General features: G+C 40.5%; 1 protein-coding gene across 1 annotated transcript in view; it reads left to right on the forward strand.

The window, feature by feature from the left end:
- IL1RAPL2 (interleukin 1 receptor accessory protein like 2) overlaps positions 1-27,708 on the forward strand; it is a 720,608-nt gene that overhangs the window by 151,009 nt on the left and 541,891 nt on the right. Inside the window, exon 2 of the mRNA XM_061178193.1 lies at positions 23,148-23,197. Coding sequence (XP_061034176.1) covers positions 23,148-23,197 — 50 coding nt within the window. The remainder of the gene's footprint in view (positions 1-23,147; positions 23,198-27,708) is intronic.

Here is a 27,708-nt window from a genome sequence, read left to right on the forward strand (position 1 = left end):
CAAATTCTCTTTTCCCTGAAGTTGCTTGCTTTTTCTCTCAGATGTGTCAGATGTATTCTTTCCTCCCAACCTCAGAAAAAAAAAGAAAGAAGAAGAATTGAACTGATCACTGAAGGATTTTGACATTCAGATTTTTCTCCTTAGTCTTCATCTGTATCCCAATAGTCCTATAGGTGCACAACACTTTTGATAAGACAAATTGCACCTTTGAAGGGGACTTTGCCATAAAGTACTCATGTAACTACCTTTATTCTTATCTACTGGGTGATCTTATTGCACTTTATTTCCCAGGTGTCTCATTTTTTTCCTCATCACTTAAACAGGAATAAAGTTTTGTCCTGTTCATTTTTCCAGCAATTTCCACTTCATTCACCTGGATTCATTTCATCTTTCACTTCTTGTTGGAGAGGCCCTTTCTAGATGCTATGTTTTTTCCATCATTAGGCACAAGGGGGGAAGAGAGGGGAGGTGGAGCCGAGGAAACAGTCCCTCTGCAGCTTCAGTGAGGGTTGTTTAAATCTGTAACTTTCAGAAGACATTTCCAGTGTGTGGGACTTTTCTATTTTTTGCATAGAGATACCTTTATACAAAATACTTAGTTATCTTGGTATACCTCCTGTACCCAAGAGATTACAGGCAGAATCTCCTTTGGACATACGGTGTGGAGTGTGTGTGAATCTGTTGTCTTCCCTCTGTTTCTTTGCCTCCCTATTTGCTCCTGCCAACCTTTCCAGTGCACATGGCTTCTTCTCCTTCTTGCCTTGGTGGAAGCAACCACTTACTGACACCAATGCTTCATCATTAGCAACAGGTTTTTTTTCTGAGTTACTTTTCACTTTTCTGTGTTCTTCTTTCCATCTACCTATGATAGGTAAATCAAAAGATTTACCATTAATATTGGGAGATTCTGGGCTAAAACATTTTGTTTTTTTCTTTTCACTCCTTTGAATCACAGGCAGTTCAAGCTCTTACATCAGATGCAAAACTTGGGAGGGCTGCACATTAAACCAGTTTCAGCTATTAACTCCTCTATACTAATTAGGTTGTTAGAGGTCAGCCTCACTATCAGTCAACCTCTAAGGGGTGAGGCCAAAGATAGATACGTTTGGGTGCCAAGGGGGAAGGAAGGAGCCAGTGCATGGGGTCTTCTCGAGAAGAGTGTAATCTATCTCCTCATGCCACTGTCCTTATGCAAGTTCTTTTTCAATAGCTTCCCAAGTGTATATCCCTCACATTCATCATCTACTCTGCAGCCAGAGTGGTGGTGTTAAAACTCACATAACCTGCTTAAACCTTTGGTGGCTCCCCCTTGTTTATGGGATAAAATTTTTGCTGCTTGGCATAGTTAAGATCCTTCAGGACTTGGTCCTAGCACCTCTTATCTATCTTTCACTATCACTCACCATCTTCTCACTTTGCTTTCTAGTCCTACAGAATGGTTTCTGCTTTCTCCATGAGACCTCTGTGGCTTGGTGCCTCCCTGTCTTTGTTCACAGTGTTTCCTATACCAGGAGCATTCTTATTCTAATTCTTTGGCCATCTACCCATGGCCAGTGCCTACCACAGAACCTGAAACATAGTAGCTGCTAAAATCATATTGGTTGAATGATTGAATGACTGAATGATTTCTATGTACGTCTTAAGACTTTGCTCAGGGGTTCCTTCACTGACTACATCCACATACCTTCTCTACCAATCCAGGCTAGGCAGGAACCTCTCTTTTCTCCCAAAGCATCCCATACTTTCCCACCCCCCATAATATTTACCATAGAGGAAAGCTGTGAACTTCTTTAAAGGCAAGGGCCATGTTTTATTCTGTTCTGTGTCTCCAACACCTGATAAAGGGCCTTTCCGGGAAAGGATGCTCAATAAGTGTTTCTTGAACCCAAATCTTATTTTGGAGAATAAGGATAAGAAAATCCCTGGTCAAGTGAAACCTAATTTCTGCTCTTCTAACACCAAACCAGACTCCTGAAGCCAGAACTCTTAAGTCCTTTTAATAGTGGTCACTATTGTGGATATTAAATTGATATAGTGCTTTATGATATAAAGCTGCTTTATGAATTCTAAAGTATTAAACTGATGAGTTGCATTATTATCTGTTTTGTACATGTCAAATGAAAGAAACGACTCAGAGCACTTCCAGTGAAAGCCAGAACCCTGCACTTTCCTACTTCAACCTTCCCCTGTTCCCTTTGGTTCCTAAAACTCCTAGAATTCCCCTGCAGTAGTTCAGTACAGAGAAGGAGGCAGACTGGTGAGGGACTGTCAGAGTGGGGATTATTTGCAAAGAAGAATAGCATTAGTTATGATCAACTTTCTTAGATTCAGAATCACCCAGCTGCAGAGATGGCCCTGCAGACTCAGATTTCAAACACTAAACAGATTCACTAGGTGCACCTAGCATGCACTTCCTTTTAATATGCTTCTGAGTGTTTGAGAGGTATAGGATGTTCTCCTCTTTGTCTCTGTAGAAGTCAGAGACAGACTTTCTTTTGGGGGCCCAAGTCTACCACTGCGATCCAGCCTGCACTGATGTCAGTTATCTCCTTTGCTACTAAGACTAGAGTACCTCTCACTCCTAAGAAATTCATTCTGGGCTGTGTGTTCTGCCATTTCCTGAAAACTAGGTATATCCTGCTCTGCCTTTAAGCTGGCCTGGTCCAAGCAGGTTCTGATCCCTCTGGTACTGATTGTATGCCCTATTCTGGTTCCGAATTTCCCTCTAGTCCTTCATAGAGCTTCCCCTTCCTGTTCCTGCTCTACTAAGATTAGAAAATCTGAGAAAGTATTCTACAGCCATAGTCTATGAGAGGGTGGGAGGAGAGTCTTGGACCCCCCCCAACTCCTTCTATATGAGCAATCTAGAATTTTCCAAATTATCTTATCTGGCTAATACAAATCTTATATTTGTAAATTGTACTTCAGAAACCACCCTTCCTGTCTTCTAATTCACTTATTTTTTAATATAACACATTTATTGAGATATAATTCACATACCACACAATTTAGCCGTTTAAAGTGTACAATTCAGTGGTCTTTAGTGTATTCACAGAATTGTGCAACCATTACCACAATCAGTTTTAGAACATTTTAGAACAATCAATCCCTCCCCACCCTCCAAATCAGCCCCTGGCAACCACTAAATCTACTTTCTGTCTCTGAGCCTATTCTGAACATTTCATACAAATGGAATCATATATGTGGATTTGGGGCCTTCTTTCAATTTAGTGTAAAGTTTTCAAAGCTCATCCATGTTGTAGCATGTATCAGAACTTCACTCCTTTTTACGGTGATAATATTCCATTGTATGGATATGTCACATTTTGTTTATTTACTCGTCTACTTATGGACGTTTGGGTTGTTTCCACTTTTTGGCTATTTTGAATAAAACTTCTATGAATGTTCATGTACACATTTTTGTGTGCACATATGTTTTTATTTCTGTTGGGCGTGTACCTCGGAGTGGAATTGCTAATTCACTTTTAATATTAAGACTCCAGACGTCTATAGAAACACAAATACCCACTATGTTCCATTATGATGGTGGGAGGAGGAACACATTGCCACCCCCACTCTCTAAATCAGTAAACAAACCTAATTATTAAAGGAAAGTTGCAAGGAAAAGAGGAAGTTGCTTTTTTCCTGCCTTCAAAATAATCAAAGCATGGAATTATTATGTTTATAAACCTCATGTAATGAAGTAATTGTGGATTTTTTGCTTATCAAAAGTCAATGATAAATTATAACACGTTCTGTCTTCTCAAGACTCTCTACAAATTACAATTCTGATGAAAAATGTAATGTTTTAACTTTCAGCTTACACCTGAACAGCAACAGTGGTTTGAGAGTATACAAAGTAATTTATTTGAAAATAAACTGTTTGGATTTTATAAATAGTATGCTATGGATGTCACCCGATAGATTTCATAAAACTGATTTTCTTCTTAAATTTACTTAACATTTTATTGGAATCTAGGAAACCTGTTTTGGTGCAAAGGATTCCACAATCCTGTGAGGGTGGGGAAAACAGTGATTTATAATTTCCCCTTAAAGAGAGTTCTGAGTTGCTATTTCATACCCACTAATGGGTTTGAGTTTCTTCCTGAATCTAAGACATTCTTTAAAGAAAGTTTCCTTGATTAGCAAGGAAATTCTCATAGGTCATTAGGTATACATGCTCTTTGCCTCTGTCTGTGAAGCAGAAAAGAAAGCCAAAACACTGCATTCATGAGGAATGAAAAGATGAAGCCAACTTCTCAGAGACAGAGAATTTAAAGACAACAAACCACGCTGTTCTTTTAGTCTGAAGCCCTTTTCTTTGATTTTTTTTTTTTTTTTGTGATAGCATCTATGGAATCATTTAAAAAAAATAAAAAATAAAATAAAATACCAAACATTTATTTAAGGTATATCTATATGCATGATCCCCATAGAGTGAAATTTCACTTGACGGACCTGAGGACCGGGAAAAAGGAACGTATGGAAAGCCTTAAATTAAACTGCAAAATCTGTAAAAAGTAGCAGGAAAAGGGGAGAAAGAGCAGTGGACTTAGCGTCTGATTCAAGTCCAACCTCTGCCACTTGCTAGGTATATATATGACCTTGAGTATATTCCTTAACTATTCTGTGCTATAGTTTCCTCATCTGTAAGATGGGGGTAAATAATAATGATACTTACCTTATAAGGTTGTGGAGATCAAATGGGGACATGTATATGAAAGCACTATGCAAGCAGTAAATCACAAAACAGATATGCATTTAAGTAATTATTTAAAACTGAAATTGAAATTTTAATTAATAATGATAATAACACATTGTTCTTTGTAGAAAGGAGATCCTACGGTATCTGGATGAGGTGAAGGGGAAGCCTAAATTTACATGAATTTAAATTTTTATCAGTTAACACATGTACCTTTCAAAATCTAGGCTTTTGTACTATTTCCCTTTACTTCACAGTAAAATATATGAAATGAAGATGCTCAAGTATCAGTAGGCTCAACATCAATATAGAATCACCAGCCAAGCAGGGAAATCACTTAAAACACAATTAAATCAAATGCTATTTAATTAACAAAGCACTAAAACATCCAAATACTATGATCAAAAGACACACTGTGCCCTCAGGACTTGATTTTAGTTATTCTCCTTGGTAACTGGGTCAGCGTTCAACATTTAACTCTCTTCTGCCAGTGTGGCAGTGATAGCAAGGAGGAGCAGCCTCTACCTTCAGGGTCCTGAATAACAAGCCCGGTCCCAGCTGGATTTGTTTTCACCAGACCCATTGAGGGTTAAAAATCCATCTATTCAAATATTTCACTGGAGCTGGAAACTGTTTAAAGGGCCCCCAGGTGTCTTTCTTTCTCTACGCAATGCATTCTTTTTGACGTTTCTTTACTTCCTGATCTTGTTAAACATCTTCGTTCCTTTGAGTAAATGAACAGCTGCCTCAGTAGAAAGGATATACACTGTCTGTCTCAGACTGGACTGGGCTGACAGTTCTCAGGCTGCCTCAGCCTTTAGGGAAAGAACTAAGTAGTCTGTCTTTCATGGAGGTTAATAAGAACTTCTCCTGTTGGTTGGTTCCTCTATAATGGCTCAGGCTTTAGCACTCAATCTGTCATGGATCTTAATAAATTACCCTTTTGGTTATGCACTTAGAAACAACACTTGTATTACTAATATAGCAACCAAATGTCGAAGTACATCACCACGGGTGACAAACAGAGCTTAAACCATTTGCCACACTATTTCCTTGACCTGTCTTGAAAAGTGAGAAAATGGCAAAAGAATCAAGTGATAGGAATGTCCTAAATTTGTGGAGAAACAGAGAACATCACTGTATTTTTTAGGGGATACACACACACACACACACACACACACACACACACACACATGCACACACACATTATATTTCTAAAGAGATTGTTAGAATTATTTGTCACTGTTTCAAAGTTTGCTTTAGAGTTCAAATTATTAGGATATCTTTCTAAATTGTGTTTACTTTCCTGTCTTAATAAAAAGTTGATCAAATTGAAAGAAACCTTTGTATAATGATGGCAACTCTTCTTGTAGTGTCCTTGAGCAACTTCATTATGCAACTATGGTGCTCAGTGTGTCTGGACCACTGCTTTGACCATCAGTGAACAATGTCCATAGTCATTGATGGAGATGGTTTAGGAGATTGAGCTGAATTGCACTGAGTTCTTCATTCATTCCCTAGAAGTATTTTTAATGAAATTACTGCCATGATTTCGGTCTCCATGTGACTTGCCACTTCTTTTTCTAAGTATTAAAATCATGAATTGAGAGTTCTCTTAATTGTGATAATTGTGATCTGGTTAATCAAGGCTGTATTCTAGTAGAAAAATTAGGGGGAGAGGGAGAAGGAGGGAGGGAGAAGGAGGGGAGAGAGAGAGAGAGAGAGAGAGAGAGAGAGAGAGAGATCACAATAACCAAAATGGTGTACATTCTATGGGAACATTTATGATGTAGAGGGTTTTTTAAAGTCTGGAGATTTATCATAGTGGACAGGAGAGAATTCAGCTAGAAGGAAAATTCTACTTCCTCTATTTTACTGACTACTGGGGATGGGGGTAAGATGATAAATATAAAATTGGGACAGTACCCAGAGCCCATGTTATTTCAAAGTATTATAAAATGGGCTATATGATTACATGACAAATTTTAACTCCTAGAAATATTATTTGTTCAGTTATATACTGCTGACTATGAGTGCATACAATTCATCTTGTAAAAGATAGAATTTTCAGCTGGTTGATTATCATCCTATTCACAGTTCACTGAATGTGCTCTATAGCCCATAAAAAACTAGGAACATTTTTATTATTAGATACAGTATTATTCTAAGGAGCCACTGCATAGCAACATCTAGTTCATTTGTTGTTTACTAAATTCTCTAATCAAATTAAATGAGGCATTTTATGTATCCTGCAATTCATTTAAAACATCATACATGTTAGAGATCATATACAAAATCCTGACTATTCATAGGTAGCTTACATGGGCACAATTCAAGGGCATTTAAAAGTCTAGTTAGAAAACGTCTCAATTTCTGAACAGCACAAATATAATTTAATTAGTTAATTGTTTTGTTTATTTAGGTCAGCTGACCTTTGAGACAACTTGACATCTGTATGTTAGTCCTCTTTCAACAGGCATTAACACCATGGTTGATTTTTAAATAATTCTTCCAAGTTGGAGGCCTTCTGAGCAAATGTGCAGGTATCTGCAAAGGACCCCAGTATTAACTGGATCACGATGAACTACCATTATGATATAGCTAACATGTATTGAACACGGTTTATATTCTAATCACATGATCTATATTACCTTATTCAATTCTGACAACAACACAATCAGGTAGGTTTTATTTTCATTATCCCCAATTAATGTATGAGGAAAGTGAATCATGAAGCGGGGGGTAAATGTCCAATTTTGCAGGGGTTAAAAGTGGCAGACCTGGGATGAACTCAGCTAGTCTGACACAAGTATGTATACTCTTAATCACTAAACCATACAACTCAGCAATGTCGCACGTGATATGGTAGAGCCCCACACCAAAATTACTGGTTTGCCTTTCTGTACCCTTTTGCTTCTGTCCCATTTTTTTTCTTCTCTTAATCTCAGTGCCAAACACCTATTACCTTCATTTTCTTACCACTTAGGGCATCCTACATCCAATGCTGATGGCTTTGGTCCCTAAATCTGGTACCTTAGATGTTACTATTGATCTTCTAAGGATGAGAATTAGGGTTGTTGAATTTGTTATTCTTCTTCTTCTTCTTTGTTGTGTTCAAGCTCTTTGATTATTTAACTCTCCTGTTTCTTTCTATTGTTCCTGTGTCTCCTCCCCTGGATTCTCTTCTCTTGCTCCCCCTTGTTTTCTCATTCTTCATTCATCCTTGCTCTTTATAAATGCATTTATAATCATGACTTTAGTCACTACCTCTATGCAGCTTTCTCTCCAACCAGTATCACCAGCTCTAATCACTTTTACAAGCTCTTTTCTCTTTAACCATCTACTATACCCTGATAGGAGCTCAACTGGCCTAAGACAAACTCATCACCTTCTTTACCAAACCAGTTTGACTCTCCTTTTTAAATTTTAATGGTGTGATTCAGCCTCAAAACTCATCGTTATTCCTTTTTCTGATTCCCTTATCTCCTCAATCTAGTCCTGCTGATCCTTTTTCTGGTAATGTATCTCACCATTAGTTCCTTTGTATTCCTGGGACCTAAAGATTTTCCAGTCATCATAGTCTCTTGCTTGCAAGAGTACAATAACTTTCTAACTGGTCTCCTGGCTCCATGGTGCTTACCACCTGGTGCCTTTTCCGATTTCATATCCCCATCACCTGTGTGCTGAGGTTAGGGAGGAGGAATACACCCATAATAAAGTGGAGTTAAAATAAGTGCCAATAGAATAGTTTGAAGTCAGGGGAGCAAGCTCTCATTGTTGGCCAGGGTAATCAGGGAAAACTCTATGAACGAGATGGAATTTAGAATTTATATCAATAAAAAATGCCTGAGGGAGGCATTTAAGATTGGGGAAAGTGTGTAAACAGAAGCTTGAGAAAGAAATGTAAGAAAAGTTTGGGGACAGTTAGTAGTCCTGGCTGAACCAGAACGTTATTGCAGGAAAAATGAGATTGCAAACGTAGCTTGGGCTCTGATTGTAGGGCGTCTTGCATACCAGGCAAAGGAATTTAAAATGTATCCTGTAGAAAATGCATAGAGACATGATGAAATTGGCATTTCAGGAAGATGAATCTGGCAGCTGTGTGCAGGGTAGATTAGTGGGAGGAGAGACTGGAGAGAGGAGGCCTGGTTAGGAGGTTATAATAGAGTTCAGATGTGAGTTAATGAAGGCTTTCAATAGGATGGCAGTGGGAACAGAACTGATGAGATGGATGCAGATGTGAGAAATATTATGGCAGGAAATTTGATAAGGTTTTGTGAAAGGCTGAATTTGCCCCCATCCCCCGAGTGGGGGCTGAGGGAGGAGAGTGGGAGGGTTAGAGTCCAGATGACCAGGAAAGTATCTATCAAAATGTTCCTATCCTTCAAGCTTCAGTGCTTCCTCCTGTAAGAGGGCTTGTCCTGAAAAAGCACTGGAAGCAAGACACCTTGTCCATAATAGATGCTCAAACAAGATGAAGTGAATGCCCACTCCAGCTGGCAGTGATTTTGCATGCTTTGAAGTTCTAGAGACCTTATGATCGTACTTTTAGTGAGTACTCAGCATAAACTGCATGCCTTCTATTCAACTGGCTTTTAATTTGAGTATGTTTTACCTCTATGGTGAGAGCAATCAGGAGCCTCTTGAGGACAGAAACCATGTCTTGTTCCTTAGATCCCCATCCTACCTCGTTCAGTTCTAGACCCATAGTAGTTGTTAAAAACATTTTCCTTGATTGTTTCCTTTTATTCTCTCAGGGGGCTTGGATCAGTTAACTTACAGGCATATTTCCCTGTCCATTATGCTGATGAGGATTGCAGTTTAGCTATACTATCACATCTGGACCTCAGGTACTTACAGAGACTTTCAGTATCTCTTCTTCCATAGTCTATTTTCTTCTTCTGGTAGTGTTTACTGAATGAAAGCACATATTTTATGTTTCATTGGGTGCTTGGTAAATGTTGATTGATTTATTCTCACATTCCGGGCTCTGGTGTGGGCTCTGCTTCATAGCTCATGCAGCTTTAATGCCATTTGCATACTTTAGCTACACTCCAAAAAGTGAATGTATTTGCAGAAATGACAGATTTCATTTGTTTAGTTTGTTTCATTTCTTTCCATTTTCAAAATATTTTTATTCAAATGAACTATATGGCTACTCATCTCTGAAGAGATTTGCTATTGCCTGAAAAATACAGTTTGCTTTATGATCCTAATATTATAGAGCAACCAGGGAATGGAATATCTCTGTAAACAAAATATTTATTTGACCTTGAGACTCTTTCCCCAAGTACCTTTCCCTCATATACTGATGACAATTTCTACATACATATAAATGTTACCTTAAATTGATACGATTTATACAATTTATATTGATAAGATTTATACAATTTATATTGATAAGATTTAATGTATTTGACAGTAATTCCCATTAGAGGAAATTGTTACAGGAATTTCGCTGTTATGGCTAAATTTGAGAGCCCTGCATTCTAGTGCCAGGTCTGCCCCTTAAGTGTTATGAGAACTTAGACATGGTACTTGACTTTCCTGGGTCTCTTTTCCCACCATCTACAAAACCAGAGTGTTGAACTAAATCACCTTCTATCTTAGCACTATTTTGGGCTTCAAGTTAGATCAAGGGTAAAAATAAAGCCTTTTGAAAACCATATAACATGGAAATTTCAGGGACTTGTAGGACTCTAAGAACAGGTTCTGCTCCAGCACACCCAGGCCTCATGGAAATTGGAATGGGGACAGGAAGCCGTCAAGATTGGAAGTTACTTTTTGTCAGGATCTGGCTAATTACAAAGCTACTTTGTTCATTCTCTCTCTCTCTGCCTCAGTTTCCCCCCTCCCTTTCCTTTCTCCCTCCCTCCGTCTCTCTTTCTGTTCTTCTCTCCACATATCTGCAGTATTCTTCTTAATATTCTTGTCTTTCTACCACTTGTAGCTTTGGCTTACACATGGCCCACTAAGGTTCTAGCTCTAAGTCTCCCATGACCTTCTAACTCCACCCCCACAATTATCAGCCTCATCCTCTCAATTTCCAGTTAATTCAGGAGAGAAAATGATTGGTCAAGCTCTTTTCAAGCCAGAGCTCATAAGTCATATGTTGTTGCCCAGCCTATGGAATGAACGCTTTTGTGTTGTGTCCACAATGGTCCAATTAGTTTTGGCTTTTGGGGGTAGGAGGTTGGTTCATATGAAACCAAAATAGGAGTTAAGGACAGCAAAAGATATATTTCAGAAAAGTGTATGAACAGGCATACAGATACCCTGAACCGTACCCAGTACATCTTCCAACACTGAATTTCTATGAATCAAAAAGTAAGTACCATTTCTTATTGAACAGTAAGAGATAGTGCTTAATGGGTAACATTTCACAAATTAACCAGCGAGTGGGAGAGATTTTCATTGTTGTTATTGTTAAAACACAAAGTTTGCTGTAAATATAAGGTATATTTCAAGATGTTATTAATTAGTTATCTTTAGGGTGGATGCGTTTTAGCTTCCTTCTTGAAAAAGAGGTTTTTGTTTGAGAAGTACGAATATGGACTCACTGGGAGCTAGTATCAAGCACTAGTTTAAAAAAGAGCAGAACTATGGGGGACTGACAAAAAAGTTTCATCTATGGTTAGGCCCTTTTTTACATCTTACTTTCAAAGTCTGGACAAGACGCTGAGTAATGCATCTCAGTCCTAACATATTCAAAACTGAATTCTTGATTCTCACCTTTCCCTCATGTGCAACTTGTCACTTCTTTTCTCTCAGTAAATGATAATCCCATTCATTTTGACTCAGGCATAAAACCTAAGGGTTTTTCTTGGTTTCTCTATTTCTACCATATCCAATCTACCACCCAGTTCCTCAGAATAGATTCCAAATTCCATCATCTCCTCCATTGTTATCTTGCTGGTCAAGGCCATCATCATCTCTTACTGGGACTATTGCGAGAGCCTGTGTGATTGCCTGCTTTTGGCTGTATAATGCAATAGCTAAAGTAGCTGTTTAGGAGGTGGTTTGACTAGGGAAGAGAACTCTAGAATGAGTCAGATGATATGGGCTCTTGTTCCATCTCTTCCATTAACTAACTGTGCAAACTGGGGCAAGTCATTTCACCTCTCTGCAACATGAAGGGGTTTCTAAAGGATATTTTTCCCTCGCAGCATTGTGTTTCCCCACCTTACTTGCCCTCATCACCTTGCTTCTAGATCCCCTGTGATCCTATCCATTGGCTATCTGGAGGGACTCTCCCTTCACAACACCCAATGCTCCAGGCTGGTGGTTGTGGGAGAGGAAATTCCACTACTTATGGCACTTACTGTGTACCAAGAATTATACTGGGTACTTTACATACATATCTTGTTTAAACCTCTCCACAACTCTGTGAAGTAGGTATTATTTTTTTTCCCCATTTTGGAGATGAAGAAACTAAGCTCTAGCGACATTAAATGACCTACCCAACTTATAAAGCTAATAAGAGTTAGAAGTTAGACCAGGCTTTTCCAGGCTCTCTGTAAGAGGGAGTATCCTTCCATTTCTCTACGGCCTAAAGTTTGGTGGGAAGTTTTGATAATATAGGTCCAGAGAGGAGGCAGGAAAAATATCAAGTGCTGACATTATTCCCTTTAGATTGAGAAGCCAAGCAAGTGAGAAATCCCCATCTCCTCCTAAAGATTCCTACTAGAGGTCTTTCTCTGCCTCCTTTACTACCAAAATAAATAAAATGTTAAGAAGGGAGGAGGGAGAATGAGAGAATAAGATACGACAGTAGCCTTGCCCTGTACCAGATCCCTTCAGGGATCTTCTTTTTCTTTAGGAGTAAACTAGTCTGCACTAACTTGGTGGCAGTGGGCTAAAAAGTTGTACCTCTCATAAATTTCCAAATTGGCCTCCTGGAAATACACTACTTTCACACAAAGCCCTTACTGTCATAGAAGGGGGATTTTAAGTGCCAAGGCTGGACAGTGGAAGAGCCATTTGTGGACTGACATGTGAAGTACTTCGGGCAGATCGCTGCTGTTCATTCCACATACACTGCAGTTTACTCTGCTTTCTGCAAGCCTTGCCATGCTCCCTGACATTTGGCTTAACCCAGTACCTGAGGACAGGTGATTATTTTGCCCTCATCATAAAATCACAGACTTTGAATTAAAAGAGACCTTAAAGTTCATGGAGCCCAAGCCCCTCATTTTTTCATGAGAGGAAACAGACTACATGGGTTAAGTGACTTGCCTAAGGTTAGTCAGTTAAAAATTACATAGAACTAGTTTAAATAGCCAACATACTTGTTGTTTGTAATGTAAATGCTTACTTTCACAGAACGTAATCTATTAGGGCCTGACCTAGTGATCCAGCCTGTGGCCCGTGCTGCTTTGAACATTTGCTATTATTCTAGAGCCTTTACCAACTCTGTTGCCTGTGTTCCTCCCTTCCCGCAAAAGTTGGCAAGAAGATCCACAGAACTGTTAAACTTTCTTTGCAGTCCATTTACAAATATGCGATTCAGTTCTAGGTTTCTCGTGGATGATTTTGAGTGAGCTTGTTTTAATGACTCATTGGTTCCTGCATTCATTCCACAGCCCAGTACAAGCAGATGTAGAAATTGTTCTGGCATCCTGGATGCATTCTACCACATTATTTCTGTTATACAATGTGATGAAATAGTATAAGTGTGTTTATACCACATCCAGGGATGACTGCACCATTTAGGGGAAGTAGTACAACTCAAGAGAAGAATGTGAGAATGGCCTTGATATGATATATATTTTAATTTATGCTTTTATACCTTTAATTCCCTATTTTAATTGTGCAAGTGTTTTGAAGTTTCTCTGAATATATATACACACACATATATATATATATATTCAGAGAAAGTGAACATATATATATATTCACACAGAAATATTCAAGTATTTATATATATGTTTGTATATATACACACAAACTAGTTTATCCATCTGTCCTTCTTTCATCCTCCCCAAAACTAGTCATCTGGAATTTAACAAATAAGCCATAGATCTAAGAGAGAAGAAGGAAGGGAGGGAGGGATGGAGGGATATTGATTGAGATTGATTACTTGATTTTGATTTATCTGAGATCACCAAAAAGGCATCAAGTTTTCCCATTTGCTTTGCTTTCAAACTGGAGAAGTCTACCAACTTAATTCATAAACATATAAGAAAGGAAACTCAACAGAATATCTAATTGAGAATTTGTGCTCCTTGCCCAAGACATAAAACTATTTGAAATGATCCATTTGGATTGTAACCTCTGGTTGTTACCTGATAGATTGAGCTCCCTTTGAACTGTGCGTAGTTAAAAGAAGTCGCTACTTAAGTCACTAGCCTGTTTTAGAAAGTACATCAACAAATTACTATGGTTTTTCTCATTTACTTGAATTTAAAATTGGATTTTAGGTAACAAGATATATGACAAATAGGTGTAACAACTGTACAGTATAAATTGCTCCAGGTGACGGTGCCATAGCACGATTACTACAGGCAGATTCAAGATGCAAAAATTATTTGTTTGACAGCAAGCAGAAAGACAAATTACTCAGAGACTGTGTACATGTGCTTCTATAATTGCTCATAAATTATTGTGGTTCGTGATAAAATTCACCCAGTTTGTCTATACCACATGTTTTTATTTTAAATAAGAAAAATGCAAACTGTTAGGAATTGGAAAATGTAATCTGCATTATAAAATGAATATTAACCTTGGAACATGGCAATTTGTGTGTGACTTTTTTATTTGTTATCACCTATCTGTCAAAATCTTCATTTTATGACAGCTTTTAAGACCACATTGCTTGCAAAACCACAACAGAAATATCTGACACTGAAATCTCACTAAAATATTATTTGCCGTAAATTAGAGTTCGTTATAAGATAGGTATGCCTTGGACCCTCTCCAAGGGGATTTAGTTACTGGATGGCATAAGGTACTTTCCCTTATAATGTGGCTTTCTGGGCTCTGATCCTGAAAACTGTGTTACAGGAGGCTTCGGCAGGCTTATCTCTGCATATCTTCTCGAACTGTGTTTTATGATTGGAATAAATTTCCTTAACTCAAGAATAAATGTCTAGTTCTTCAACCCAGTTTATGTCCGCTCACCATTGTTAGATGATACTGTAAGTCTAGAGTTATATAATAATATAAAGTGTTTAGTTGTCTTACTTATGCTACAGTGGCAGCAGCACTGGCTGTGAAGTCAAGAATGGGGCTTCACCTTACCGTGTGATATGAGTAAGTTGCATAGTTTCTCTGAGCCTCAGATTCCCATGTAACTTGGAATAACCATGTACTCTGTCCACCACCCACGACTGTTGTGAGGAAGAAATGCAAATTCGTGGGAAAATGCTTCATAAATGTAGAATGGAAAATGTTTCTTTTGCTGCTGAAATGAAGATCAATTGCTTTATAAGACTATTCAATGTGTGTGTATGGCCAGGGACAACTTTGGAATTTAGGACTCACTCAAAGTCAGGCACAGAAATATTCCAGGGCATGTTTTATATATATAGTAGCCACAATTTTCTGAAGAGAAAATAAACACAAATTTCCTTAAGCAATTATTTCTGTGTTTTGAATGATAATATGACCAATGTTTCATCCATTATTTTATGTAACTGAATTATCATGTTTTTAAAAATACGTAATGAGGGAAACTTAATGAATTCTCTTTTACAAACTCACACTTATGAAAATGTAGACACTATGCTTAATGCTGTGTATGGTGGTAGAGTTAGGCAATTGTCTTGGAGTTCCTTTAGCCTCTAGATCAGGTATAGGCAAACTATAACCAAGGGGCCAAACCTGGCACACTGCCTGTTTTTAAAAGTTCTGTTGGAACACAGCCACGCTTAATTGTTTATATACTGTCTATGGCTGCTTTCGCATTAAAGTGGGAGCGTTGAGTATTTCTGACAGACAGTATGGCATACAAAGTTGAAAAAATTTATTATCAGTCTCTTTACAGAAAAAGTTTGCTGACTCCTGCTCTATACCTTGCAGAAAAGGTTTCTAAAAAATTTCTCCCCCTTTTCAAATGAAATGCATCTTTTTCCTCTGATGTGCACCAGCTTTTTTAAGGGCTTAATTTTACCCAATGAAAGAAGCTGCAAGGATCAGCTGACAAGGCTCTTGCTTTTGGTTTTGGTTCCTTCCAATTCTCTTTCCAACTCTGCCAATCACTAACCGGAGTTCCCTAGCAAATTTGAAAGATTTTACTTTATGTACAAATATTGTAGGGGGATAATTCATGTTTTCTAATACCTTTGATATATCTCTGCTAATATATCATTCATGTTTCATGTTGAATTAGCAGAACCTGCAAGTGCAATACACAACAGAGACCCTCTGTGCTTTCTACCCTGGTGTCTGTGAGCTTTTATCGTTTCTGGATCCCTAGGTCTTGCAGGTGTCTGCACAACTCACACCCCATTCCTAAAATGGTGACCATTTCAGGCTCAGGAAAGGGAGGGACTGTTCAGAGTCAGGCTTGGCCCAAGGTATGAAGAGACTGGTCCAAGGTCCTCTCCTCCTTGTGCTTGTCCATCACATCACTGATCTCTATCTGGAGGCCTGCCATTTGGTTCAGAGCCCCCTCCCATGCCCCACCTAAGGTCTAAAGAGGAGAGTTAAGAGAACTCTTCTGAAGATATCAAACTCTATATAAGGTATCAGGGAAACTGATGAATTAGACACTTTTTGTAATGAGTTGAGGACATTCACCTGTTCCTGTCAACAGCTAAAGGTGGGGAAGAATAATCTAAAAGGATTTAAAGTGCTTTTGAAAAACAAAACAGAAATCTTGTACTCTATTGGAATACACCAATCCTTAGCTGGCAGCAGATTGCCCAGTAATCAGGCTGTGCTTCAGAAGCAGTGACTGATGGAGTTCTCATATCCTTCTTTGGAAGAGAGGTGTTGGTAAGATTGGAAGTGGCCTGAGCTGATCCCAAAGCTTCCCATTTTCGATTATGGTTAAATGTGTCCAGGGTGACCAATTTGTCCTGGTTTGCCCAGGACTGTTCTGGTTTTCAAAGTAGAAGTGCCATGTTCTGGGAAACCTTTTAGTCCCAAACAAACTGGGACAAGTTGGTCACCCCAGGTGTGACTATTGGAGAAAACAATAGTTCAACCCTAGATACTGTGCCAAGAAATGTGGAAAAAGGCGATCAAATGCCAGCTAGTGGCAGAAGTGAGATCTGCTAACAAGCAAAGTGAACAGAGCAATGATAAAAGCTCTGCTGGATTACTGCAATGGGTCACATAACAGGGACTCCCTGGCTTAACCACATTCTCCTTTAAGTACTTTCAATTCATGTGCTCTCTCTGCTACGGATTGCCAATATAGCACAATGCTTAAAACTTCAGTCTTGGGAATCAGACAGTGTGGGTTTAAATCCTGGCCCTACCACTTATAAGCTGTGTGACTTTGAATGGGTTATTTAACCTCTCTGTTTCTGAATTCGCTATCTGTGAATAAGGATACTAATAGTAATAGCTATTAGTAATAGTGGGACTTAGAGAAATATTAAACAAGTCATTACAAAGCACTTAGAACAGTGTCTGGAGCTTAGCATGCACTTAGTGTTAGCTACTATTGTGATACATCTGTATCCATCTGTATTCTTCTTTGCACGTATCACTGTCATGTGGGTGTCTTATAGGCACCTCCAACTTAATGTATTTAAACTTGAACTCCTCATCCTTGTCCCCAGCTGCTCCTCCTCCCGTGTTGCCTATCTCAGTGAAGGAAGAAAGTTATGTGAGCCAGAAACTTTTGACCGTTCGTGACTCCTTCCTTTCCTTCACCCCCTACATCCAGACAATGATATTTCATACTCCCTAAATATCAAACACTGACCATTCATTCATTCTTTGATTTAGATATTCTTCATTTATTATAGAACATTTATTGGGTGCCACTTATTGTGCTATAAATTTTGGGAGCTTGGTCTTACTGTCAACCAAGCAGAAACCTGGGAGCCACTACCCCCATGCTCTCCCTCATTCTCCAAGGCCAGACTTTCTACCTCCTTAGCATTGCTTATCTCCTTTACTAGTCTCTTTTCAACCATGTTCACATTTTTTTTTAACCTGAACTGTGGTAATTTCATAAACCATCTCTGCTTCCAGTCTTGACCTCTCCCAGTCTTTGCTCAATACTACTACCAGAATGATTGTTGTAAAAAACTATTCTAAAGATCCTTCAGTGACTCCACATAGCTTTCAGGATAATTGTCAAACTTCTTGGCTTACCATACAAAGCGCTTTTATGATCTGTCTCTTATTTACCTCACTGGAACCTTCTCCTGACACTTACCCATATGTTCCAGCTATATGGAACTACTTGTAGTTTCCTGAACACGTCACATTGTTTCAGCACTCTGTGACCTCACACATGTGGTTTCCTCTGCTTGGAATGTTCTCTCTTCTGTATTCATTTAGCTATTGGCTCCTCCTTCTTCAAAACTTAATTCAAGGGTCACCTCCTCTGTGAAGCTCTCCTTGACCTCCCAATCTGGCTTAGCGGCTCCTATGACACCTTTTTCGTCTGCGTCTGCGGTATCACACTGAAGAGGCAGTCTGCTTAATGGTTAAACGCATAGCCTCAGGAGCAGTCTCCCTAGATTTGAACATTGGCTCTCACACATACCACCATGTGGCTTTGGGCAGGTTACTTAACTCTCAGTGTCTTTCTTTAAAAATTGGGGAAATAAAAATAATCAAACCTATCTCAAGGTGTTGTTGTGAGGATTAGATGAGTTAATACATGTAAAATGCTTAGAATAGTGCCTGGCACGTGGTAAGCACTTTGTGTCATTTATTGATACCATTATTGACATACCTTTTAATTTAATAATCCCACTAGACTGTAAGCTTCCTGAGAGTAAGGGCCATGTATTACTTACAGTATAGCCCCAGGGCCTACTCTAGTGTCTGCTATGTGGGTGCTCAATAAATGCTTGTTGAAAAATGATCCAGTGAATGAATGAATAAAAAATAAAGAAATGGAGAACTGAAATGCCTTCCCCACCAAAAGCATTTAACATCTCAACTCGCCAATCCCCATTTAGCCTCATGTACCTGGAAGAGGCAGAGGCTAATGTCTGCAGCTGGCCCTTTCTTTTGGCGTATGCAATGTCTACTGTGCTATTTGGGGGAAGGTATGCAGGCTTAGCTCCATTTTTCAATGCCAGGAGTTTTTACCTTTGTTATCACTTTTAAGACTTGGGAAAATGATCAAAGGATGACACCATCCCAGTTCCAAAAGTGAAATCCTAGCAAATCGCTAAAGAAAAAAAAGAAGTGGAAAGGCTTCTTAGTCATGGAGCTAGCTGTGCTCCATCCTGCTCATTCTAGACACTTGAAGAGATGGTTTCGAGAATTTGCCAGATTCCAGATTAATCAGAAAGCACATGAACCGGGATGACTGACAGAACAGCAAAAAGAACATCTCTGCTTCGCATTAATGGAGACAGGCTGACCTAGATTTGAGACTATACAGTTACACAAGAGAAGCCTGCTTGGTGATGCTGTGAATGGGGAGTGGGGAGGAATCTTCTATTTGACTGGCAACTCTTCTATAATTAAGACTTAGTCCAAACTCACTGCAAGACCATTTTTAAAATGCCATCGAATTGTTACAAGCCTTATTATAAATTATTACCTTACTTCAGTCCGATTCTCTTTATCATTGTTACTATTCTGTGGGATTTGATATTGCCTTTCTTCAAGGAGATAACTAGGCAAGCTGGGCTTTGTGTTCCAACTTCTCTCACCTCTTGTCTGAACCTACAATTAAGGCATCCCAGATCACTGACTAGAGCACTGAGATAGCTGTTTGAACTCTCATATTCAGAGATAATGAGGTGGGGAAGGGTTGGCCCAATACTCTGTGATGAAGAGGTGGAAGTATTTATCTTTTATGACCAACAATTTTGCTGGCCCCCCGCAAGGGGCCTCTTCCTAAGGAATGATTCCCTAACTCTGTGAGCCGGCTCTATGGGCTGACACACAATTTTCAGGAGATAAACATTACTTTTATTCAGTCAGTTTTGGTTTTTTTCCTTTAGACATTTTCCTCATGAATTTGTTCTAGCTACAACACCACACTCTTAGACTGTTGCTAATGATGGTAAAGCACCTGGTTGATTTGGTTGATTCAGTCAATCCACTGGTCAGTCACTTTAACAGGAGATGACAAACAAACACAATTATGTGAAAATGGCTTTGGGGCAGTTGCAGACAGAACGGAGAAAGCATAGCACTGTTCCACCCCATCCCATCCCCTGGATGCATACACATACCAACACAGCAGCTTCTAGAACAGCCTGGCCTCCAATGGAAATGGGGGCAGCTTTATCTCAAAACTGTAAAGCTGGGGATGTGTGTCTTCAGAAAAGGCAGTGAAAGAACAGCAAGATACTGTTTTCTATCTTATTATTATTGTTATTAGTAGTAGTATTAGTATGTATAGAGTGTTTACTAGGTACCAAAATCTATGCTGGGTGCTTTATATAATTTACATTTCATTCTCTAATGACCCAGGAGAAAGGTACTATTATGATCCCCATTTTATAGGTGGGAAAACTAGAGGCACAGAGAGGTTATCCTAATTGCCCAAAGTCATAGAGCCACAAACAATAGCAGATTCTGAATTCAAACATAGGTATGTCTAATTCCAATGCCTAAATTCTTAACATTTTTCCTCTTCTGCTTCTCCAACAAACATGTGACCATGGCCAAGTACTTAACCCTGAGCTTCCCAACCAGTATGCTATAGTTAAGCTACAGGGGTGCCAGCACATTGATTCCTCAGCTCTTGGGTGGCCAGTAAGGTCTGGGATGGCCAGTTACTTCAAGCTGCTAGAAACCTTGTCATTTTATCCGAATGAACAAACATATTTTATCATTTTCTATGTGTATGATGACATGAAAAAGTTATGGCAGTGAATTTCAGTGTCCTCATCTATATTGTGGGACTAATCATATTTATGTGCTAGGGTTTTAGTGCATATGAAATGAGACACGTAAGTCACTGTATTAGTCAGGACTCTTCAGAGACTATCATCTATCTATCTATCTATCTATCATCTATCTATCTACCTACCTATCCCCAGACTGTCCCTATATATGTATATAAAGATATTTATTATAAGGAGTTGGTTCATGCAATTATGGAGGCTGACAGGTTCCAAGATCTATGGTCAGCAGAGACCCAAGAGAGCCAGTGGTGTAAGTTCCAGTCCTATTGCCGGCAGGCTTGACCTAGGAAGAGCTGATGTTTCAGTTTGAGTCTAAAGGCAGGAAAAAAAACCAATGTCCCAGCTCAAAGCAATTAGCCAGGGGGAAATTCTCTCTTACTCAGGGGAAGGTCAGCCTTTTAGTTCCATTCAGGCCTTCATCAGATTGGATGAGGTCTAGCCACATGAGGGAGGGCAATTTCCTTTTCTCAGTCTACTGATTCAAATGTTAATCTTATCCAGAAACACCCTCACAGACACACCCAGAATAATGTTTGACCATATGGCTGGGCACTCTGTGGCCCAGTCATAAAATTAACCATCATAGTCATAGTTACTACTAATCCTGGTAAGGATTTAATGAAAGATTCTTCCCTTCAGGTCTACTTCCTGGATCTTTACAACAAGTCTATACAGTAAGTAGAGCTAATATCTCCATTTTACAGATAATAAAATGGGATCAAACCCAGATATCCTCAAGTGTTGTGCCCTTTGGCCTCTACCATCTAACCGTCATACCACTTTTTCTTTTTTCAATAAATTTATTTATTTATTTATTTTTTGGCTGTGTTGGGTCTTCGTTTCTGTGCGAGGGCTTTCTCTAGTTGCGGCGAGTGGGGGCCGCTCTTCATCACGGTGCGCGGGCCTCTCACTATCGCAGCCTCTCTTGTTGCGGAGCACAAGCTCCAGACGCGCAGGCTCAGTAGCTGTGGCTCACGGACCTAGTCGCTCCGTGGCATGTGGGATCTTCCCAGACCAGGGCTCGAACCCGTGTCCCCTGCATTGGCAGGCAGATTCTCAACCACTGCGCCACCAGGGAAGCCCCATACCACTCTTTGGTGGTGAGATGACTTACTAAGGGCCAGAGAACACCCAAAGGCCAAGTACCCCTTTCCTTTTTCCTACTCCCATCTCTACTTAATCAAAACTATTCAGGGTCGTATTTTATCAATAGGTTTGTGCTGGGTGATGATAGGGAGTAATGGGTTAATCAGATTAAGGAATTTGTGCTCATATATAATATCTCTGTTAGGAAGTTTGACACTACTCCTAGGGAGCAAGACATTCTAATTCAGGAAAACTGCATGATTCCAAACACTATAAAATGTGACACAGAGGAGATAAACCCAGGTAAATCCCTTTGGCTGGGAAGCTTTTCAGTGCCTCTCAAACTGAACAAGACCTAATGGATAGAAGTTGCGGGGCGGGAGGGGGGGCAGGATTCTGCTTGTTCCTCCTATAAATTGAGTTGATTTCCAGGCACAGTTGGGAAGAGCTTTGTCAGCTGCATCTTTGAAAGTCAGCAGATACAAACGAGTCCACTTCCAGTCCCCATTCCCAGCCACCTCATTATATTGAAGTCAATGTCATAAAGGACATAGCCACAGCTTCTGCCTTGTTACAAAAAGTTTCCATGCAGCTTGCTAAGTATGACCCCATCCAAAGAGATATATAACAAAGGGAAAGAGTCTTTTGAATCTTTTGTATAAGTACTATGCAAATATCATAATAATAGGAGAAATTACAAATGAGTATAAGAATGTATAACATCTTAAGGGGGGATTAGCAAGATAATGAGTTGTTATAGTTACCAGTGAGAATTGAATTATCACTACTGATATTATATATTATTTCTAATAATATGCTGTATAATTTCTAACATTAAACATTATTTCCAATATCATAAATTATATTACTGATAATAATCATCACTGCTATAGTTATAAATCAAATTATATTTATTATCACTACTATTAACCATAACTAATACTTATTGAGTATTTACTAGGCGTTAGGTACTGTGTGTTCTAAGTCCCTGACATGTATTCATCTTTAAATCCTCACAATGACCCTACAAAGTAGGCACAGATATTATTTCTGTTTTGCTGATATGGAAACTGAAGCACAGGCTTGCAGAAGTCAGGAAGAAGGTGGGGCTCATGGTACGTGGCAGAAACAACAGGGCTCCCCCCAGGCCAGCTTGCTCCTCATCTTCCCTTTGTCCCCTCACTCCCTATCTTTCTGCAGCACAGAGGATAAGGCTAGGTTTGTATTTTGAGGGGTAGTCTCTTTCCACTGCCCTGTATTTTGGGGGGTCTGTGGAAGAAGGCGATCTAGCCTCCAACATATGTTAGGGAGCATACCTGGGGACATTGGTCCTGATATCCCCATTTGTTCCTATTTAGGCTGCAAGCCTGCTAAGCTTCATGCTAACTAAAGTAGTCAGCACCTCTGTGTGTATGCATGTGTGAGTGTGGCCTGGGCAGACCCTGTTGAGCACGCTCCCTCTACTCTCTACCCGCACTCTCCTGGCCTGCCTACCTGCTTAGGTCTGCCTGGCACATACGAATGCTGAAGGGTGGAGGCTAGTGCTGAGGCAACAGGGAGTGCCCCTCCCTGGCTGCCACCATCACAGGTGATTCATGTTTCGGGAAATCTTTCTACAGGGTTCACAATGTGACAGTGTCCAATCCCAGATCTCTCTGAATCCAGTCCCTTCTCTGGCTTAGAGTTCATGCCCTGGCTGGGGTGAGGAGAGAGAGAACCATTTGGAAAAGGAATAGCACCAGGCGTGCGGGCAGTGGGTGAAAGAGAGAAGAAAGAAGTGAATGAGGAGTTGAGAGGAGGAGAAAGATTTGTTAATGGTGGGGAGTGTTGTCAGTCAGGGTATTTTTTTGGGGGGGCAAATTTTATTGAAGGATAATTGTTGCGGGAGACTCTCATGCTCCCACACATCTTGCTGGGGATGCCAAGAATGCAAGGCATTGAGGTCCTTTACCTGGACCATTTCTCAGTGCTGTGTTTGCAGCACACAACCTTAAAGAATGTGGTAAAGTCTCTCTCAGGGTAAAGACTGGGCTTGCTGCTTGCTGAGAATTGGTGGATTCCCCAAGCTCAGTGTTCCTCGACTCTGCTGCACAGCAGCCTCCTGGGCTGTTCTGTGTCATTCCTGTGGGAGTTGAGGGACACGGGAAACCTATGCAAATATGCTGATGTTCATGCTGTTCACTGTCCCGCAAGTAATAATAGTAATAATAATAAGATGATCATCATCGCGAAGGGAGCCAGTCTTGGTGAGTCTTTAGTCAAGTGTGAAGCTGACAACTGGGATCTATGAGGATCTTGTCATATTTCCCAGGCCTCTTGGGTAGGCAGCTGAAGCATGTGGCATTGTTTAGCTGATGGGGTGGTTCATGCATGCATCCACCCATAGGCAGCATGCTTCACTGGCTTTGGAGCATGAGGTTGGGCAATGGAGGCAGGGCAGCACCCGTGGGTGGAAGGGCCACAGCGCTCCCCCCTCCACTACCTCGTCTCCTTATTCTCTATCCTGAAAAGGGGGAAACAACAGGGACCTGAAGAGAGCTAGAGGGATCAGGGACAGCTGGAAGTCACAGGGAGCAGCCCCTGAGGCTGCGGGATCACCTGGGAAGGACACATTCACAGAATTGTCACATCCTTTCCAGGAGACCCTATCTCGGCTAAGCTCAAACAAAAGTGTATACCTTATTGTGTTTTTGAGAATTGCATATTCCCAACCCCCAAGGACCCTGGAGAGGGGCAGAGACCATGCTGAGAGGGTCAGCACAGTGTGCCCCAGGACAAGAACACCCTGTGGTCTGCCAACCATCAGTACCAGAAGGCCAGGATGCCCTCGGGTGAGGAGAGCATCAGCTGTGCTGGGCAGTCCTGGCAGGACAGTTGGAGGAAACTCGGTGGGTGAAATGTATGTGTGGAAGGCCTGAGGGCAAAGAGTTTGAGCAGGGCAAAGGCAGCAAGGGCAAGAGGCTGGGGACATTACCTTATGGACAAAACCAGTCATCCTCCTGGATGGACAAGGAGAGGAGCTGATGTGTGAGGCCTCCTCAGGGCCCTAATAATCTGTGAAGGGAAAAGAAAAGGGGTAGGGATTAAGAAGTTATGTTAGTTTTCTACCACTGCCATCACAGATTACCACACATTTTTTAGCAGCTTAATACAACACCTATTTATTAACTCACTGTTTGGTAGGTCCAGCTGGGCTCACCTGAGTTTTCCGCTTAGGGTCTCACAAGGCCAAAGTCAAATGTCACCCGAGCTGGGCTCTTGGATGGAGGCTCATTCAGGGTACTGGCCGAATCCAGTTCTTGCTGACTGGAGGACTGAGCTTGCTGTCAGTTGGGAGCCACTTTTTGTGCCTTGAGGCTTCTGTCATTCCTTCTCAAGTGGCCCCCTCCGTCTTCAAAGCCAGCAATCCTGCATCGTGTGCTTTTCACACTTCAGGTTTCTCTGACTCCCCCTTCTGCTATAGCTGGGGAAAACACGCTGCTTTTCAGCCCCCATGTGATTAGATCAGGTCCATCTGAATAATCTCTCTATTTTATGGTCAACTGTGCTGTATAACATAACATTATCACATAAGTGATATTTCTTCCTATTCGCAGGTTCTGAGGATGAGGATGGGGCATCTTTTGGGGGGTCATTGTACTACAAGAGAGTTTATGGGTTTCGGGGGCAGGGAATTAGGATTTCACTAGGAACATCAGGCTCCAAAGACCTACCCCACACCCTCAGCCAAAGCAGGGTCCAGGAGCTTATGTTTTGGCTGGGGAGATGGATGTAGGGAGAAGATGGTAGACATACCCTGGCAATGGTTATCTCTTAGCAGCTTATGATCTAGTGATATTGATGGGCCCCAGAAATTGAGCTACAGTGACTGGAGGTGAGGACTGAAAGAGGGAGAAATGGGTCAGGAGGGCTCTCAGGGTTCTGGGACTTAAGATTCTCCCATTCCCAAGTCTCCTAAAAAGAGTATGAAAAGCCTTCCTCCCCACCTAGCCACTTAAATGGGGACATTCCTTGCCCCTCCGGAATTGCATGGTGAGACCTATGTGGTAGGGACGTATCTGGTGTCCAGGATCACATCTTTGTCTGAATGACATTTAATGAGCTAGAGATACAGTAGGTAAAAACTGCAGGCTTATTCAGGAGTGGTTTGGGACAGAGCCAGAAGCAAAGCAGAGACCAACAAGAAAATGGGGTCTCTGGCATCTAACTCTTGTTTTCCAGGGGTCATGCAGGAGGGGAAATGAGTGGTCAGGCCTCCATGGTCTGGTGGAGGGAAGGGGTTCTGAATCTGGGGCTCTTTGTCCCAATGGTCCAAACCCTGGCAGTCTGGGCTTTGTTACTTTCAAAGTTTCTGTAAAATGCCCAAGCTCAGTGGCAGATAAATAATCATTAACAGGAAACCGTGGCCTGGTGTGGGTAGGTATGCCCATGTAAATCACACCCTTTCTGTTTTACCCTCTAGAGATCTTTTATCCAGCCTTCTACTAGTGTGTGGAACTGATGTTGGGGTGGTGTACCTGGGGTTCTGACTGCTTCTTAAGCAGACTTCTAACCAATCCTATTGGTAAGTCTCACATTCAACCTCCCACCACTCCTAGAGGGAACTCTTGCTGACAAACCTCTATCCATTAACAAATCTCCCCTCTTCCTTCTCTCAATTCCTCATTCACCCAGACATCATCATCATTCATCCCTTCAGTGCCCCAGGGAATGGAGACTCATTCCATTCCCTCCATAGTCTTCCAGGCTACATCAATTGAGCTGGGCCTTATCCAAGTACATATCGGACACATGCAGCCTAGAAGCCTTGTACCACTGTGTTATGTCAAATAGTAGCTACATAAACAGCCATGAACAATAGACTGTTGACATGATGAGTTTTCCTTTGAGCAGGGAGGGCAGGGCAGGTGGATAAAGTGGAGAGGGGCATGCCACAGATGGAGAGAGAAAAGAACACTCACTGACTGAGCACCGGGAATAATATCTTTCCTTTGCATTTCTCCTTTTTAAAATTTGCTCACGCTTTTTACCTGGGCTACTAGGAGCTAAAGGCTATAATGAAGGATTAACAAATTTTTGAGAAGCATTTATTGTGCACCAACACTCTACCAGGTACTTTTGGCTTGAGCTACTTTAAATGAGTCTCCTGACAACATCAGGAGGGAGAGATTCAGCCCCTCTTTATACTGGTCATCCCACCCCTGCCTGGATCCCCAACATTAGAACCTCCAACACTAGCCGCTGCCTGTGCCTGTGACCGTTTTATGATGAAAAAGAAAGAAATCCTCATTCTTGTCTGATACATCATAATAATAAGATAATAACTTGCCTAAAATTATTAGTTACATGTGATAATTATTCCCATTAATACCCAAGAGAGTAGTAGTGGTTAAAAGAATGGAACACGGACTCAAACTGGCTGTGGAATCTCAGGCAAGACATTTAACCTCTCTGAGTCCCAGTTTGCACAGATGTAAACCGGGCATATCTATAATACCTATCTTACTTATAAGGTTGTTGTGACAATTAAATGAGTCAATGCATGTAAAGTGCTTAAAGCAGTGCCTGATACACAGTAAGGAGTTAAACTCTCCTATTATTAATATTATTATCCTTACTACTGTGTACCAGGTTCAAAGTCATATAAGTCTGACAAAAACCCTCTGAGGTGTGAATTTCTCCATAGTTTACAAGAAATACTCATTCCTAATAGTAATTGTGACTCTAGCACTAACATAAATGCAAATAATAACAGTATCAATGATGTCTCAAAATTATGTCCATTTTACAGATGCATGCCAAGATTCTCAGTAGTGGTATTAATTATGACTATAATATCAATAGAATGTAAATTATCAATATTCCAAAATCATCTCCATTTCACAGGCAGGAACAGATAATACCATTATTTGTATATTG

The sequence above is a fragment of the Eubalaena glacialis genome, chromosome X, assembly GCF_028564815.1.
Source record: "Eubalaena glacialis isolate mEubGla1 chromosome X, mEubGla1.1.hap2.+ XY, whole genome shotgun sequence".
NCBI classification, from domain to species: Eukaryota; Metazoa; Chordata; class Mammalia; order Artiodactyla; family Balaenidae; genus Eubalaena; species Eubalaena glacialis.